Source organism: Larus michahellis, chromosome 12 (assembly GCF_964199755.1).
Source record: "Larus michahellis chromosome 12, bLarMic1.1, whole genome shotgun sequence".
In the NCBI taxonomy this organism is placed as follows: Eukaryota; Metazoa; Chordata; class Aves; order Charadriiformes; family Laridae; genus Larus; species Larus michahellis.
In genome coordinates, this window is record NC_133907.1 from 1379197 (window position 1) to 1394018 (window position 14822).

The window sequence follows — 14822 nt, forward strand, 5'->3', positions numbered from 1 at the left end:
CCTGTCACTTCTCCCGTTAATAGCAAATCTCAGCAGCTCATTTGCCTGCCTTCCTCCCCACGCTCGCTTTTATGTAAAACATTGTGGCTTATTTGACATGTTGTATTGCTTTTCTTCTCCCCTCAACAGAAGATCAATTCTTCCCTAAGTCTTCCTTTCACAAGTTCCAGAGCACTAAATTCCCTTATTTCCCAGTGCTAAAAAAGCAATACAGGAGAATGGAAAATGCTGCAAAAGTTGTTTTCATAGAAGCCAGGACCTTCCCCATACCCATCCATCGTCTTCTTTTTACATGGTTTTATAAGACTTGATTTTTCATTTCCCGCTTCTTTATGTAGTTTTATTTAAGATGTATTTTTCACAAGTTAGGTGGGAAGTTCAGCTTCAGGTGTAGAAGTTCATACTTGCTTGATGGCTTTTGGGATGAACGGGACAATCCAGTGTTGGTTGTATCAGCTTTCAAGTGAGCTTTTACAGAGCTTGTTCTTGGTTCAAAGTCTGAAGTAATATAAAAGCAGCGCTCCTGGGCGCGGTGGATGAACCCCGCTCCCAATAAATATAAAGTTGCCTGTTAGTGTTTTTGCAAACAATTGTGAAGTTATTAGGAAGCGGCCTTTCCAGGGACCTGCCAAGGCGAGGCCCGTGTTTTGTCCCGGCTGTACCACGGGCAAAAACCTGCGGCGGCGGCTTCCTGGGGCGGGGGGCGGCGGCGAACGGACCGAGCCCCCGCCGAGGGCGGGCCGGGCCGTGCGTCATTTGGCTTGGCTTGGACACAACCGACAGTCTGGGGTTTAAATTCCGCCTGTCGAGGCGGAAATACCGCGTGTCCTCCTCGGCTGCGGTGCCGCTGCCACCGCGGGTGTCACCCGGCGGGCGGACCCCGTCCGCGCTGAAGCCGCTGGCACCGCACGGCGCCCCGCGGCCCGACCCCCGCCCGGCCCGGCCCCGCTCCGCTCCGCGCCGCTGCCATGGAGCGACTCGCCGCGCTGCTTCTCCTGCAGGTGGGTGCGGGCGGGCCCCTTCCCTGCGGAGCCGCCGCGGAGGGCGCTCGTCTGCCCGCGGGCACCGGGCTCGGGGCTCCTGGAAGGGGATTTCCAGGAGCGGGGCCCTCTGCTCCCCGCGCTGGGACAGCAGGGCGCTGGCGGAGCGCCCGGCGCCCAGTGCTGGCTCTGCTGGGCTGACGGCCATAGAACGGCTTGGGTGGGAAGGGACCTTGAAGACCACCCAGTGGCAGCCCCTGCCCTGGGCAGGGACACCTCCCACCAGCCCAGGTTGCTCCAAGCCCCGTCCAACCTGGCCTTGAACCCCTCCAGGGATGGGGCAGCCACAGCTTCTCTGGGCAGCCTGGGCCAGGGGCTCACCACCCTCACAGCAGAGAATTTCTGCCTGAGATCCATCTCAATCTCCCCTCTTTCAGTTCAAAACCCTTCCCCTTGTCCTATGGCTCCACTCCCCGATCAAGAGTCCCTCCCCAGCTTCCCTGGAGCCCCTTTAGGGACTGGAAGGCCGCAGTAATTCAGTGGCATTCCCACCGGTGTTGCTGTGGGGTTCGTGGGGCTGAACTGGGTTGTTCCCGTGTAGCAGAGCCCACGCTGGAGCGGGTACAGCAACAGCCCAAGCCATCGCTGGGCAACTGGTGCACATGGAGGAGTGTGCAAGCCCTAAAATACACAGTTAAAGCTTCCAATGTAAATAAAAGTGGCTACACATACACAAAGGGGGAAGCAGCTTGTTGGGGGGGGTCCAACAGAGCTCAACCTGGGACAAAGCTAATAAATGCTACGTGCAAGTGTCAGGTTAAGCCTGGCTGGCTGCTTCTACATCACGGAGGTTTTCCCCAGGTTGCACAACAGCTCTACAGAGCAGCTCCAAGGCGTTACTGGTGAACCCCCATTGCTTGGCAAATTTATAACCATGGCAATTTTATTACGTTTCTTCAGGAAAAAAAGGTCATGGGGTAAAGGCCCGACCTTCGCTCGAGTCTAGGCAGGAAGAGCTCTGTGGCATTTTTTAAATGTGATGGATGAGTCATAAACCCCAAGCTTTCCGAGGAAAGCAGTGGGAGCTCGGAGGAAGGTGTATGCCTGACCTGGGAGCTGATGGCAACAGTGTAATCTGGGTCTGTCTGACTCCTTTGGGGCGAAAGATTTCAAGTAAAAAGCAGTGTTTGAAGCTGGCGTAGGAAGCTTGTGCTGATAAAAGGGCAAATCCTGCCAGTTAGGGTGCAGTCACCATTCTCAACAATTTATTTTACTCATCTGCACTAGAGACTTTGGTCCAGTGTTCATTTTCTGGTAAATCAGGTGTGTTTGGGACACTTAGAGTCACCTGAGAACCTGAAATACTCTCCAAACTTATGTCCTGCCAATACCAGACAAGGTCTAAAGGAGCACTAGACAGAGAGAGGCGGAGGTGGGTAGTTTCAGAACTGGAGATGCTTGGTTTGAGAAAAGCCACACAGATAACACCCCGGACGGTTAAATGCGGTGTTCGCATGTTTCAGAGACTGGCATCACCCAACCAGCAAAATTAATACCCGAGCTTTCATGCCAGTTCATTTGGAATGAGATGGACGGTGTTTGTGGAGTTTCCGGGGTTAGATACAATTTAATACAATGCTGTCAAAACGGAATCAATATGTTTCTGCGAAGCCAAAGTCCTCCTAGACAACACAGCAATGGTTTCTAGTTAACCACACTTCTCACAATCCCTTCTTTCTCCCCACAAGGTTACTGCTGCCAGCAGTTTTTCTCATGAAATTGAAAATGTCAGTTTAAGACAAGCCGTGCGAAAGAAGAGTACTCAGGTTTGTAGTCAATATTATATAATAATAGATACCCAACTGTTAATATGTAAACTATGACACTAAATACACTTCTTCATCCGATAGTGGATAGATTCTTATCAGTTGGACAGTCTGCGTCCTCTACAGCGTACAAAAAGGACCTGGGTTATCACCACCATCGATGTTCAAGAGGAGGACAAAGGCCCGTTCCCAAAATACGCTGGGCAGGTACAAAGAACCTCTTTGTAAGGGTTCCACGAGAGCCTCAGTAGGGTGTTCAATCGCCACAGACTCCACACTAAAATGCCAAAGGTGGGAGGGGGCAAGAACTGTGCGTCAAACGGCACCTTTTTTAAAAAAACCTTATTTGTTCAAAGTTGTCTTATTTACCCAGCGTTGGGTGGAATTGTGTGGTGGGAGAGTGTATCGCTCCTTCCCACGGGAAGCTGCACATGCTCAGGGAAGGCCGGCGCCGGCGTGGGCGAGCTGAGAGCGCCATGGCCCAGGGCTGTGAACCCACCGCGGGGCGCGAACCCGCGCTGGGCTGGGCCCCCGAGGAGGGGGGGCGGCGGGAAGGGAATTGGGCTGAAGTCTTGTTATTTCTGTTCATCTTCCCTACTCACACCACTTTGTGCTACTTCTTTTTTTCAAAAGCTGTTCAATAACAAATCATTTAACACATCAGTAAAATATCTAATCAGTGGACCTGGGGTAAATGAACCTCCAGAGGTTGGATTGTTTTCTATAGAAGATGACGAAAATGGCCATGTGTACGTGCATCGTACCATTGACAGAGAAAAGACCTCAATTTTTCAGGTAATACGCTTAAAAAAAAAATACTTAAGACTGTTGGCAAATATTAATTGCTTTTTCATGGCTAGATGCTTCACACGAGTGAGACACACAGCTTTATGACCTCCTTTTCTTATTTTGAACCTCTAAATAAACGCTAAGATGATTGTCTCAGCAGAGACCAATAGGTAACTTCCACATCACTCTCGATTATAAACCTTTATCACATGTTTGGACTTCCACAAATATCTGTACGCTTCTTTTTTATCTTTTCTTTTTTTTGGTATGACCTTTGGTCATAATGTACAAAACGAAAAGGTTGCCCTGAGAGTGCAGGTATGTTACAGCTCTAGTGGCCAGAACACTGAGTTGTAAACCCAAAAACTCCCAAGCAAGAGAATGGAAGCAAACAGTTACGCATTACCAAAAAATAGATAATACTGGAGGAGCTGCAAAGCTGTATTACTGTAACTTTATATACGAGTAAGCATATGTTTCTCCTTAAAAATCAGAAAAGTGTTCGTAAGCAGTAAGTGTAATGAAAGAAATGTGATAACAAATGTACGAATGAAGCAAGTGAGTGTGGGTTTGTTTTCCTCTTGCAAAAAGTCTTCAGTTGTGGCCTCCTTATGTTTATTGTGATGATTTCCATTTGTGTCTCGCCGGTACCCCAGGGAGAGTTACTGCTCCATGTGGCTTTCTGGGCAAGGTCTTGCCTTCCACAGTGAGAAGATACATTTTGGAGAGCTTTCTATTCCCCCTCACCCGCCGGGTGGCTGTTCCAGGGCAGATGCCCCGGGCTGGGTTTTAAAGCAGGAAAGCAGGAGGTGTCCCTGCCCAGGGCAGGGGCTTGGAACTGGGTGATATTTAAGGTCCCTCCCAACCCAAACCATTCTGTGATTCTATGAAATAAGCAAAGGAGAATTCAGCATTCAGAATTGAATCCCCTGCACATTCATAGATACGGAGCCAGAACATCTTAGAAAATGAAATGTACTACTCAAATAAATGCTTCAGAATTGGGAAGCACAGGTGAAAGCATTCTTTTGTCTGGCCCCGAGGATATTTATGTATTTTATATTAGGCAGTCATTTCAAATAACCCAGATCCAGCTCCAGGTACTGGGGTTTTTTTTGAAGTATTGTTTATGCACAGGATGATGTTGATGAATCAACTACCTTTGAAAGGTGAAATAGTGACTTAGTGATGCAACTCAAAGCCAAATGCTAGCCAAATATGCCTGACGCAGCCTCAAAACTGAAAGTTTCCATTCTGATGTCTAAATGATACCATTTATTCCATTCTGATGTTTGTGTCGCTGCTCATTTAGATACGTTTCGATATTGTGTACAGAAAAACTGGTGAACCATTGGACCGTCCTTTATTTTTCAAGATAAAGGTTAAAGATATTAATGACAACGCACCTGAGTTTCCCAAGGAGGAATACAGTGTTACAATAAGAGAGAACCACACTAAAGGTAAGTGCCATCCAAACGAGGGATACCACTGGTTTGTGTATCACTGCTCTCCTTCTAATTTCTTTGTCTTTCTTTGTCTTTTCTTTCAAAATCTGTTCTCCCCAGGTTTCACTTAAACACTCATGGGTTTAGGGACCATGTCCTGCGAAGGACTGTTTCCTGCCTCTTGGTTTCTTGTCTGATTAACCGCACTGTACATTAGCATAACGGTGGAGACGTGCTGGGAAAACTCCTAAGATATTTCTTCTAAACTACAAGCCAGGACTTCAGCAGACTAATCTGAACACAAGCACGCTGCTTCACACAAGATGGTCAGACAAACAGTTTACAGATGCAAAGACTTAGTCGGGATGTGTAGACGTGGCCATGGTGCCAACTCCTCGGGAGCTGGCTGAGAGCTGGCACAACTAGCTAGGGAATGGTTTTGATAAAGTAAATTCAGGAGTGTGATAACTCTCTCTATCGTCTCTCGGGACTTTTGGCAGATTTGCTCCCCAAGTGAGGTGGAGGCCAGAGTCTTGGCAGAGATAACCATAGCCAGGAGAGGATACAGGTGTTCTTAGGACCTGTGAGAAACTCCTTGTCAAGACTAAACACTTCTATTAATGTCTCAATTCTTATCCTAGATGAGCCAGTTTTCCAAGTTACTGCCTTGGACAAAGATGAAGGCGGCACTGTGAATTCTCAGGTGTCCTATTCTCTAAGTATGCAAATGCCCCTTCCAGATGGATTCACATTTAATATTGATCCTACCACAGGATCAATATTTCCGACAGGATGCCTGGATTATAAGGTGATGTACATATGGCAGCTTCTTGTCGTTTAATGCATGATACACCTTCACGACACATTAGCCAGCTGTAAGGGGAGGGAGAGTCTCACATCCAGCCTTGCAGCTGTGAGTGGCAAAACGCAGGAACTGCTTCTGAGCTATGTTTGAAAGTTCCTTTCTTCTGTTTTTCAGACTGCCAACTCTTTCACACTTCTGATTAAAGCCAGTGACCACGGGACTCCCCAGCTCTCATCTACTGCAACAGTGAATGTAGCTGTTGAAGATGCAAACAACCACCTCCCTGAATTTACTAGGGATCATGTAAGGAAAATCATTATTGCTTTACTGAACCTCCTAAATACAGTTCAGTCCTTCAGACTGCTGAGTACACTCAGGAAATGGGAACCCTCAGACACTTGCAGAATGAGGCCAAAACACTTGCAAATGAACTTTATGTGCTAGAAGAAATATCTCTTAAAAATGTGGACAGTAAAAGAATGCTTGGCTATAGAGAGTGGAAAACTTTGTTAGTTTTCTGTGTGCATCACTAGAGGGCTTTTGTCTCTCTCTTACCCTAAGGATGCTGACAGACAAGCTTATTCTGTCATCTGCGGAGCTAAGGTGCTGATTACAATCTGCCCTCCTAGTTTTGCTCCACGAAAACCTGAGTGGCCCGAGGCTGCCCGCCCGCAGGCTCTGCGCCAGGCTGGGCAGGGTGGTGGGTACGGTGGGTCTGCGGCACCTTCTGCCTGCGGAGCCTTTGCTGAGGGTGGGGGCACTGAGCTTCTTCCTCTTGGGGAACAGGAATAGTCCTTACTGCTTTCCTTTCCCCTGCCAGTACCTGCTGCAGATTTCGGCGGGTCAGGAACATCCGTCGGCATTACGGCTCCAAGTGGAAGACAAAGACTCTCCCAACACTCCAGCCTGGAGAGCAAAATACAGAGTAACGGAAGGCAATGAGAAGGAACAGTTCACCATTGAGACAGATCCAGTCACAAATGAAGGCATTTTGAGTATTATCAAGGTAAGGAGCAGTAACAGATGACCTGCAGCGTGGCAACGTGTAGCGTGGCCAGTCTGACTACGAGACCAACAGCTTAGCATCTCGGCTGAGTCTGGTGGGCTCAGCTCACCTCTGCGTTCATCCGATATACAGAGATGATCGCCAAACCAAAGGTCATAGCTGCTAATCAGACTTTTGTCTGGGGTTTTCAGCCTCTCAATTATGAAGATGACTCTGAGGTGAAACTTGTCATTTCTGTAGCAAATGAAGAACCGTTCTTCTTGTGTAAAAATGGCGTTGTGATGATGTCAAGCCTCGAATCCACGAATACAACTGTGAACATCATGGTCTTACAGTCACAACGTGCTCCTAGGTTTCATCCTCCTATACTTATTGTCCAAAAAGAAGATTCAATGAAGCCTGGGAGAGTATTTAGAAGGTATCCTGCCACATATCCAGGTGATGTGCCAAATAAGATAAAGTAAGTGGAGATGCTTCTAACTCTCAGAATAAGAATTAGGAATACAAAGAGGTTTTCAAGTTTAATTTGGTATATGTACATATATGAATATACATACACATCTATTTTACAGTTACATGAACGTATACATTAGAGGTGCAGATTTACTGCAGATCCAGATAGCTGGTTCTCTAAGACAGGATTTAAAGGTGCAATCAGTCCTTGGTTGCTCAATGTTTCTTTTGTCTTCCAAATAGTTTTGCCTAAAACCAGGTTGCATTATTTATGTATTTTACTTTTATGACAAAACTTTGATGCCACAGAAAGGACTAAGGTATGCTTGGCTGTAAGAATGGTAATCATCTGATGTGGAACTAGATGCTTTCTTAGCCCCTGGGAACAGTTTTGATGGGCCTGTACAAGGTCTGGGGACTTCTATGGGGAACTGTTTGGTGGCTGCGTTGAAATACACAGCTTGTCGTAGCGTTAACAAAAGTAAGCATCACTAACAAGTAAAAATACCTACAGAGCTCAAAAGGACAAAGAAAGGTGCAGTAGAAATTTTCTATTCTCCAAAATTCATTTAAGAGAATACAGCACTTATAACTTTTTCCTTTCTTTTTAAGATATGAACTAGCCCATGACCCAGATGGCTGGCTGAGTGTGGATGAGAATTCTGGAGTTCTTACTGTGGCAAAAGAATTCGATCAAGAATCTCCTTATGTGAACAACAGCCTGTACACCATCATCGTTCACGCTGTCGATCATGGTGAGTAGCCAGTCAGAAAATATTGAAGCAGTATTTGGCCTGTTTGAGATGAGGTGCATGTTAGATATAAAATGGTAGCAAGACTAAGGATCTGAGTGGAGAATGGTAATGCAGAACAAATACCCTAACGTTTAAAAGTGGCGTTATATGTGATTAGTAGGATAAACCAGACAGAGATCCTGCCAGTGGACTGGCTTTTGTCCATACCCAGTTATGAGTGTTTTTCAGTTTCCTTTACTCCTGTCTAGGTATTCCACCACAGACTGCTACTGGCACCATCCTGCTTTACTTGTCTGACATGAATGATCATATGCCAACATTAGTGGCTCCTTCTTTAGATGTGTGTGACAAAAAAGAAGGGACACCTCTCATTATAAGAGCTCAGTCTGCTACAGTCCGGTCAGATTCTGGGCCATTTACATTTGAGCTGGTTGAGGACTCCGAAGATGTGAAGCATAACTGGAAATTAGGAAGGAACTTTGGTGAGTTCTTCCTTTCGTGTCTTTTCTTGTCCTTCATGAGAAGTTCGTTGTCACTTAATGTGCCTTCTGGCTATTTCACTGTCTCTTACCTTTATGGTTTGTTACTGATTAGTCTCAGTGAGACTGAAAGGACATGGAAGAACAGCTTTCAAAATATAAAGTTACTGCAATTTGAAAAAAGGTTACATCGTTCCTCATCTCAGCTGAGAACGGGACCAGACGCGATGTGCTCACATTGCAGAAAGGGGGATACGACAGCTGAGGAACGACTGCCGCATTTGATTAACTTCCTAATGAGTTTTAGAGGTTTCAGTGCAGCTATGTCAGGATGCAGCAAGACTGGGACAGATCTGCTTGCCCAGAAGGCTCAGCAAGGTGATGAAGTGGGATGTCATTTTGTCCTACTTACTATGGTGCGTTAAGGCTGGAAAAAGTATTTGAAATTGGGGTGCAAATGAGTTTCCCTTCGATTATCAACAGAAGGGACTGCAGAATGTCAGACTTCTTTCTATGAGCCTTGAAGTAATTTGCTTGTCTTCTTTTTAGGGGAGTCAGTTGAACTTCTAATGCTAAGAAGCCTCCCACAAGGTAGCTACTTGGTACCCCTCGTTATTCAGGACAGGCAAGGATTTTCTATGAGGCAGAACCAGCATGTCAGGCTCTGCTTTTGCCCAGATGGACATACATGTAAAGATTCACCACTTCCACAAGCAGCAGTGACGCTTGGAGGTGCTGCCATTGCAATAATACTGTTGACTTTCTTACTACTGCTGGGTAAGTAACCTCCTAATTTACGTGTGCAAGTTATCTGTCGTCTGCCCATTGGATCTCACTGCAATTGCGGCTCATGAATGTGTGCTAAAATCTACCAGCCTTAACAGGAAAGAGCATTTGCCCTGATGTGGTGGTAGAGCGTAGCCAAGGTGCAAGCCGCTAATACTTGCACTCTTCATGGTGCTTCCATCCATGTATCCTGGTGCATGACACATTCTCTCTTCAAATTTTAGGAAGACCTTAGTTTTCCAACACAAGACATTGCCATTTCCATCTAGTAACCAAAAAGATCTTTTTGCATAGTCAAGAAAACTTTCAAATTACTAGGCACTATGGTACAATGTGTAATGCAGAGGAAGGTGGTATCCAAGGCTGACAACAGAGGGTAAAAGACACTAGAAGGATGAGGGAAACTTATCTGCACTCATGGTTGGGATGTGAAAAGGTGAGGACTGTGTATTATAGAGAAGAGAAAAAGGGAAGATAACATAGATGCATGGAATACTATTGTATGAGCAACAATAAATGCAGGTATATAACTTAGGAAAAAAGAAAATATCTAAACTAAAAAAACCAGAAATGCAGTGTTACAGGTGGAATTTTTCAGCTTGTTACTTGTGAAAATCATTATTATATTGTGCCTAGAAGATGACTGGCAAATACAAATATGTTGTTAAGCTGAACTCTAGTGCAATAAAGTACATATTCTTATTTGCATTGAATAAAATTGAATACTTGACTTTTTGACATTACCCATACCCTGGCTAACTGGAAGTAATGAATTTCCCCTGTAGGGTTACAGGAATCAGTAACTGTTTGTTCTAAGCTGCTTCCTCTGTAGTAGCTCATGTTGGTTACTGCTGAAGAGGTGAACTGATGATTCCTTATCTGAAGCGAAATGTAACAGATTATCTGACCACGGTTCCTCTGGCTATCCGTGAGTGACCTGGCATGCCTGCTCACTGCCGGGCTCTGGAGATAACAGCTTGCCTTTCTAAAGCAGGCTGACCGCTGCAGGCCAAGCGTGGCATCTGCCCGGCTCCATCGCTGGAGGTTTCCGAGTTGCTCGTGTGGCACTGGGCTGGGTACCTCCCCAGCCCCCTGCACGGAGCCATACACGTCCATTTGCAATGCCCGTTTCACCATGCCTTTTCTTGTTTCAACAGTTTCCAGTATTCTGCTTTGCCGGTTTTACACGCCAGGATCTAAAACCAAAGCCATTGCTCCACTTCAAGAGGGTGAACAGACTTTAATCAACTACAATGAAGAGAGCAGAATGGCTTTGTCTCAAGTAAGTGCGAGAGCGTGTATTCACGGTACCCCACCAGGGCTGTGTGGCTGAATCCGGTACTAGCCATCTCTTTTATTGTGTTTCCTCTGGTTTTAGAATTGAGCAGAATAAAGCTTTTTTGCCACTAAGCATATCTGGGGAGTGGTGTTCTGCAGGGACTGGATAATGCTGCTCTGGTGACAGACTATTATTGCTCCTACCGTTTTTCAGGATCAGCGGGACCTTCCCAGGTGCCTCATCCTACTGATGAATCCAACAGAGGAGGAGGCACATCGGCTCTTGTCACACTGCACACACTGCTGTTTTCAACACTAGTACATGAAAGTGAAAAAGGGAATAGACTGCACAAAAGTGTGATCCTTCACAGCCTCGTTCAGTTTCTTATTAATACCATCCCTCTCCCCGTACACAGGCTAAGCTGGATATTATGGATCATGCTGCTCTACCACCTGTGCCCGTGGAGGTTAGAGAAAAAGCAATTTCTGAGGTAACTGCCTGTTCCCTGATGTAAATGCCCTTTTTTATACCGCAGAGATTGGTAATCCAAAGAATGAGGTTTGGTGTTAATAATAGTGGGAAGCGTAATGCAATAGATTTCAATTAGAAAATAAGTGTCACTTGTTGGAGATTCCACTGCTATTTAAAATACTGTTGACAACTTATTTTTTTCTAACAGCTTTCAGTTTGAGACTCACATTAGTTAATGTGATAATAACATTAATTAGTTATTGTTCTAAATATTTGGAAGTGCAGTTTCTTCCAAAATTCTTATCACAGTACCTGAACTGATATGCACAAGATTTTATTCAGTTCTTGATATAAGTGAAATGGAACCACCATTCTTCAGATATCCGTCAAAAACACACCGGTCAACATCTTCTACCTAACATACTCTTGAAGTGTGGACAGGATTTATAAGTATGACTTTTTATGACTGAAGATGTAATTCTGGGGGTTTGAAGGCTTTTGAGTTTGGTCTGTGGTTTTTCGTACTATATTCTCTAACAGGCGTCTGTTTTCATTGTAACGAAAAGGCCTGAAGGAAAGCCTGGTCTACATCAGTAGACGACTGCCATGTGTTCTGTTCATAGGTACGCAGAGAGAGAGACTCTGAGAACAATCTTTACAGCAGGCAAAGAAAATGTAAAATAGTCTTTTTTATGTATGTGAGAGCCCAATTCCACAATCCTTAAAACCATAGTTAGGAGCTGGGATTACCTGTGTGAGCAGACGTTATAAAGTTCTGAGGTTATGTTTGGTGCCGTTAATGAAAAGGAATCCAGCACATTTAGAGGAGGAACCATATTTAATTACTGGAGATTATGAAGAATGCCTACAGTTGGTGACTCCATGTGCACATAGAGTATGTACTCATAAGAAGAAACAGTCCCTGAGCAGAAAAGCTGCAATGTAACTGGAGAAGACAGCACAAGAGAAGTGGGTGTAGCAGGGAGAAATAGTTGGATTTATTTCTATCTGAAAGAAATGTTAGTAGGTGACTTTATGCTGGTGAAACCTGAGATGCTATGTCTGTCTTCCAGGATGACCTGTACGCGAGGTATGAGACATTCCAAGTAAGACACCTTGATTGCATGATACAGAGAGTGGACAAAATACTGGGTCAGGTAAGAAATGAGTGTTGAACCCCTCTTTGTCAAGTTGGCTTGTAAGAATAGGAAAAAAGCCTTGCAAAACTGGAAAGCTGCCATGGCTTCAGCTGCTCTCTCAGCCCACATCTGAGAAGCATTACAGTCAAAAGCAAGGGACGTATTTGATGGGGAAACACTGAAGACTCTTCCTTGTTGAACACTTCTTGTGTCCAAGACTTCTTGCTGCCTTGGTCACCCAGCAGTTACTGCACGGCTGGGGTCTGTCACCTCTTAACAAATTCTTCAAGAGGGGGAAGTGGGGCTGAAATGCTTTCTGTTACTGTGCAGGGTTAAAGGGCGGTTGCCTGCTCTTTCAGCTCCGGGCTAGCAGGGAAATCTTCTTGCCATGTCCTGCCTGGCCGCTGCACATTCGCAGGCCTGTCCCCCGTGCCTCCTTGGGCCAGACCGCGTGCCCCCACGCACTCAGGCGTACTTGCTCGCTGGCTGGTCCGGGATAGATGAAATGCTCCGTTCTGCCTCATTTGTACTCTAGGGGAAGTTCAGGCTCTGGTGCAGCTGAGAGTTTCAGTAAAACTTTTTCTTGTGAGAGAAAGACTCAAACTCTTCACTGTAACCTCCTGGCTTACCTGAATAATTTGCGTATCATGAATTACTTTAATTTTCAAAAGGACAATAGGAGCTTCCATGATGATTTGCATTGTTTCTTCCCTTCGTTAGAAACTGTATGAGCAAAACAGTCTGGAAGATTACAGGGCCACCTATGAGCCTCACAGATACGCTGAGGAAGGAGAACTAGGGCGAAGTAACTCCTTCTGTTCTGTCTCCATTGGCGGTGAGGACTTGCCTGTTGATTTTTTGAACACTCTTGGACCAAAGTTTTCTGTTCTGGAAGAAATCTGTGAGAAGCGATTTCCATCACTCAATTAATTTCAGAAGGCTGTGCCTACTTTATGGTGTTGTAAAGGCTTCTGGCAGAAGCACTGAAAAATTCTGAACAAAGACCCATCTGTGCTAGAAAGCGTTGCGGCACGTTTGCACCATGAGTACCTGGCCTTTGGTTCTTCCTGCCTGCACTGTTCGCATGCAGCCGCCAAGAACGTGACGTGCCTGGAAGGGCCACTCCACTCTGAAGAGATGGTGGAGTGATTTTGGCATATTCTGTGCAGACTTACACAATAGAATATCTGATATTAAGGATCCTCAATATTGTATGCAAAGGAAAAAAAGACATCTACTAGGCTGGAAATTCCAGTCAAAGTTCCATATGGAAATAAGCCAGTTTTGAACGGAAAAGGCAATTAACAGCTAGGCCAGCAATAGTCCAGTGGTCTCTTTAAATCCAAGGTTAACTTTAGTACAATGCCATGCATATCTGACTTGCTGATCAGATCTTTTATTCCTATATGACATTGAAACACCTCGGAGAAAGTGCTCTTCTACTCTTAGCGTGACTGTACCTGCAGCATGACCTGAGGTCTGCTCCCTACTCGCCTTTTAGCATAAAAGAGGCCCTTATTTAGTGCCTGTTTGCTTATGCTGGCATCTGGTGGCTGTTAGTGTTATTACACTATTGTAAATGCTGTAAATGGTAAGAAATTGTTGACAGAGGACAAGTTATGGTTATTCCTTTCATTCGAATAACTACCTTCTCTCAATTAGCTACAAGTGACCGTGATGAAGAAATTCATGGGTTTCCTCAAGCACCATTGATAAATCAGATGGCACGATAAAGAAAGGATGGTACCAAATGTCCCTTTATGGAGACCACGGATGTGTTACTTTGAAATCTTGTGGTTTGTGCGTGTCTGAGTGTGTGCAGTTGGCCTGTGCTCAGTTAGAGCATGATGGCTGTCGGTGTCACGATACACGAATGAGGAAAGAATAGCTCAGAAGATGGTATTCTGCTGTTAGGTAAGTGATACAGACAATAAGAGATGGAATTAGGCCCAAATTTTACTTCTGTTCCATTACAATTCTGCGCTAAAAGAAAAATCCTTTGCCTAAGGCAAGCACTAAGTCTGGTAGCTAAGGCGTTGTTCTTCTGTTTCAAAGTTTACTTAATAAATTACGCTTTTGCTCAGATGTTATTAACTAATAATTCAAGGTTGGAAACTTCAGTCAAGTGCGATAAAAGAATCTGACTGAGTGGCAGGCAGCTAAGTTTTCCTAAATGCCAGCAGCGGGATCTGTTTACACAAAAAATCACTACTCCAATAAACTGTCTTTAATTTATAATTCCAGATGGAAGACTTCAAATCAGGCCAGTGATCTAACAGCACTGCTAATAACCATGATGACTTTTTTATTGCAAACTATAACCATATTGGTAAGATGAGAACTGTGCTGTGTTTTGCTATTTCTTCTGAAAATTATGCAAGATTAAAAATAGTAATGAAAGTATTCTGTGTGTTTATTGTTCGTGTAAACGTGTGTTGGGGCTATAGCACGGCATGCTGACAAACACCAAATCATTAGATGTGATCGGACCCGCAGTTGCTACTGCCAGAAAAAAATGTCGCTCTCTCGCATGGGAAAAAAGGAGCCGTTTTACCTACGGGAGCTGTATATACCGTGTGAGTGCAGAACGAGGGGCTCAGTTCATTTGA

General features: G+C 45.0%; 1 protein-coding gene across 1 annotated transcript; it reads left to right on the top strand.

Moving 5' to 3' along the window:
* The first annotated feature begins 968 nt into the window (after positions 1–968).
* CDH26 (cadherin 26) lies at positions 969–14616 on the top strand. Its single transcript, XM_074605491.1, has 16 exons — positions 969–1001; positions 2729–2806; positions 2891–3013; positions 3440–3601; positions 4908–5055; positions 5682–5848; positions 6020–6148; positions 6666–6851; positions 7043–7311; positions 7917–8059; positions 8308–8541; positions 9088–9315; positions 10482–10606; positions 11019–11093; positions 12148–12231; positions 12934–14616. The coding sequence occupies exons 1-16, from the start codon at positions 969–971 to the stop codon at positions 13141–13143; spliced, it is 2394 nt and encodes a 797-aa protein (XP_074461592.1). The 3' UTR covers positions 13144–14616.
* The last annotated feature ends 206 nt before the right edge of the window (positions 14617–14822 follow it).

Excerpts from the sequence above, each read along its gene's own strand:
- CDH26 (XM_074605491.1), top strand. The coding sequence starts at position 969 with ATGGAGCGACTCGCCGCGCTGCTTCTCCTGCAG. Across the intron at positions 3,602-4,907 it reads AAAAGACCTCAATTTTTCAG|ATACGTTTCGATATTGTGTA; the intron begins GTAATACGCTTA and ends CTGCTCATTTAG. Across the intron at positions 9,316-10,481 it reads GACTTTCTTACTACTGCTGG|TTTCCAGTATTCTGCTTTGC; the intron begins GTAAGTAACCTC and ends TTGTTTCAACAG.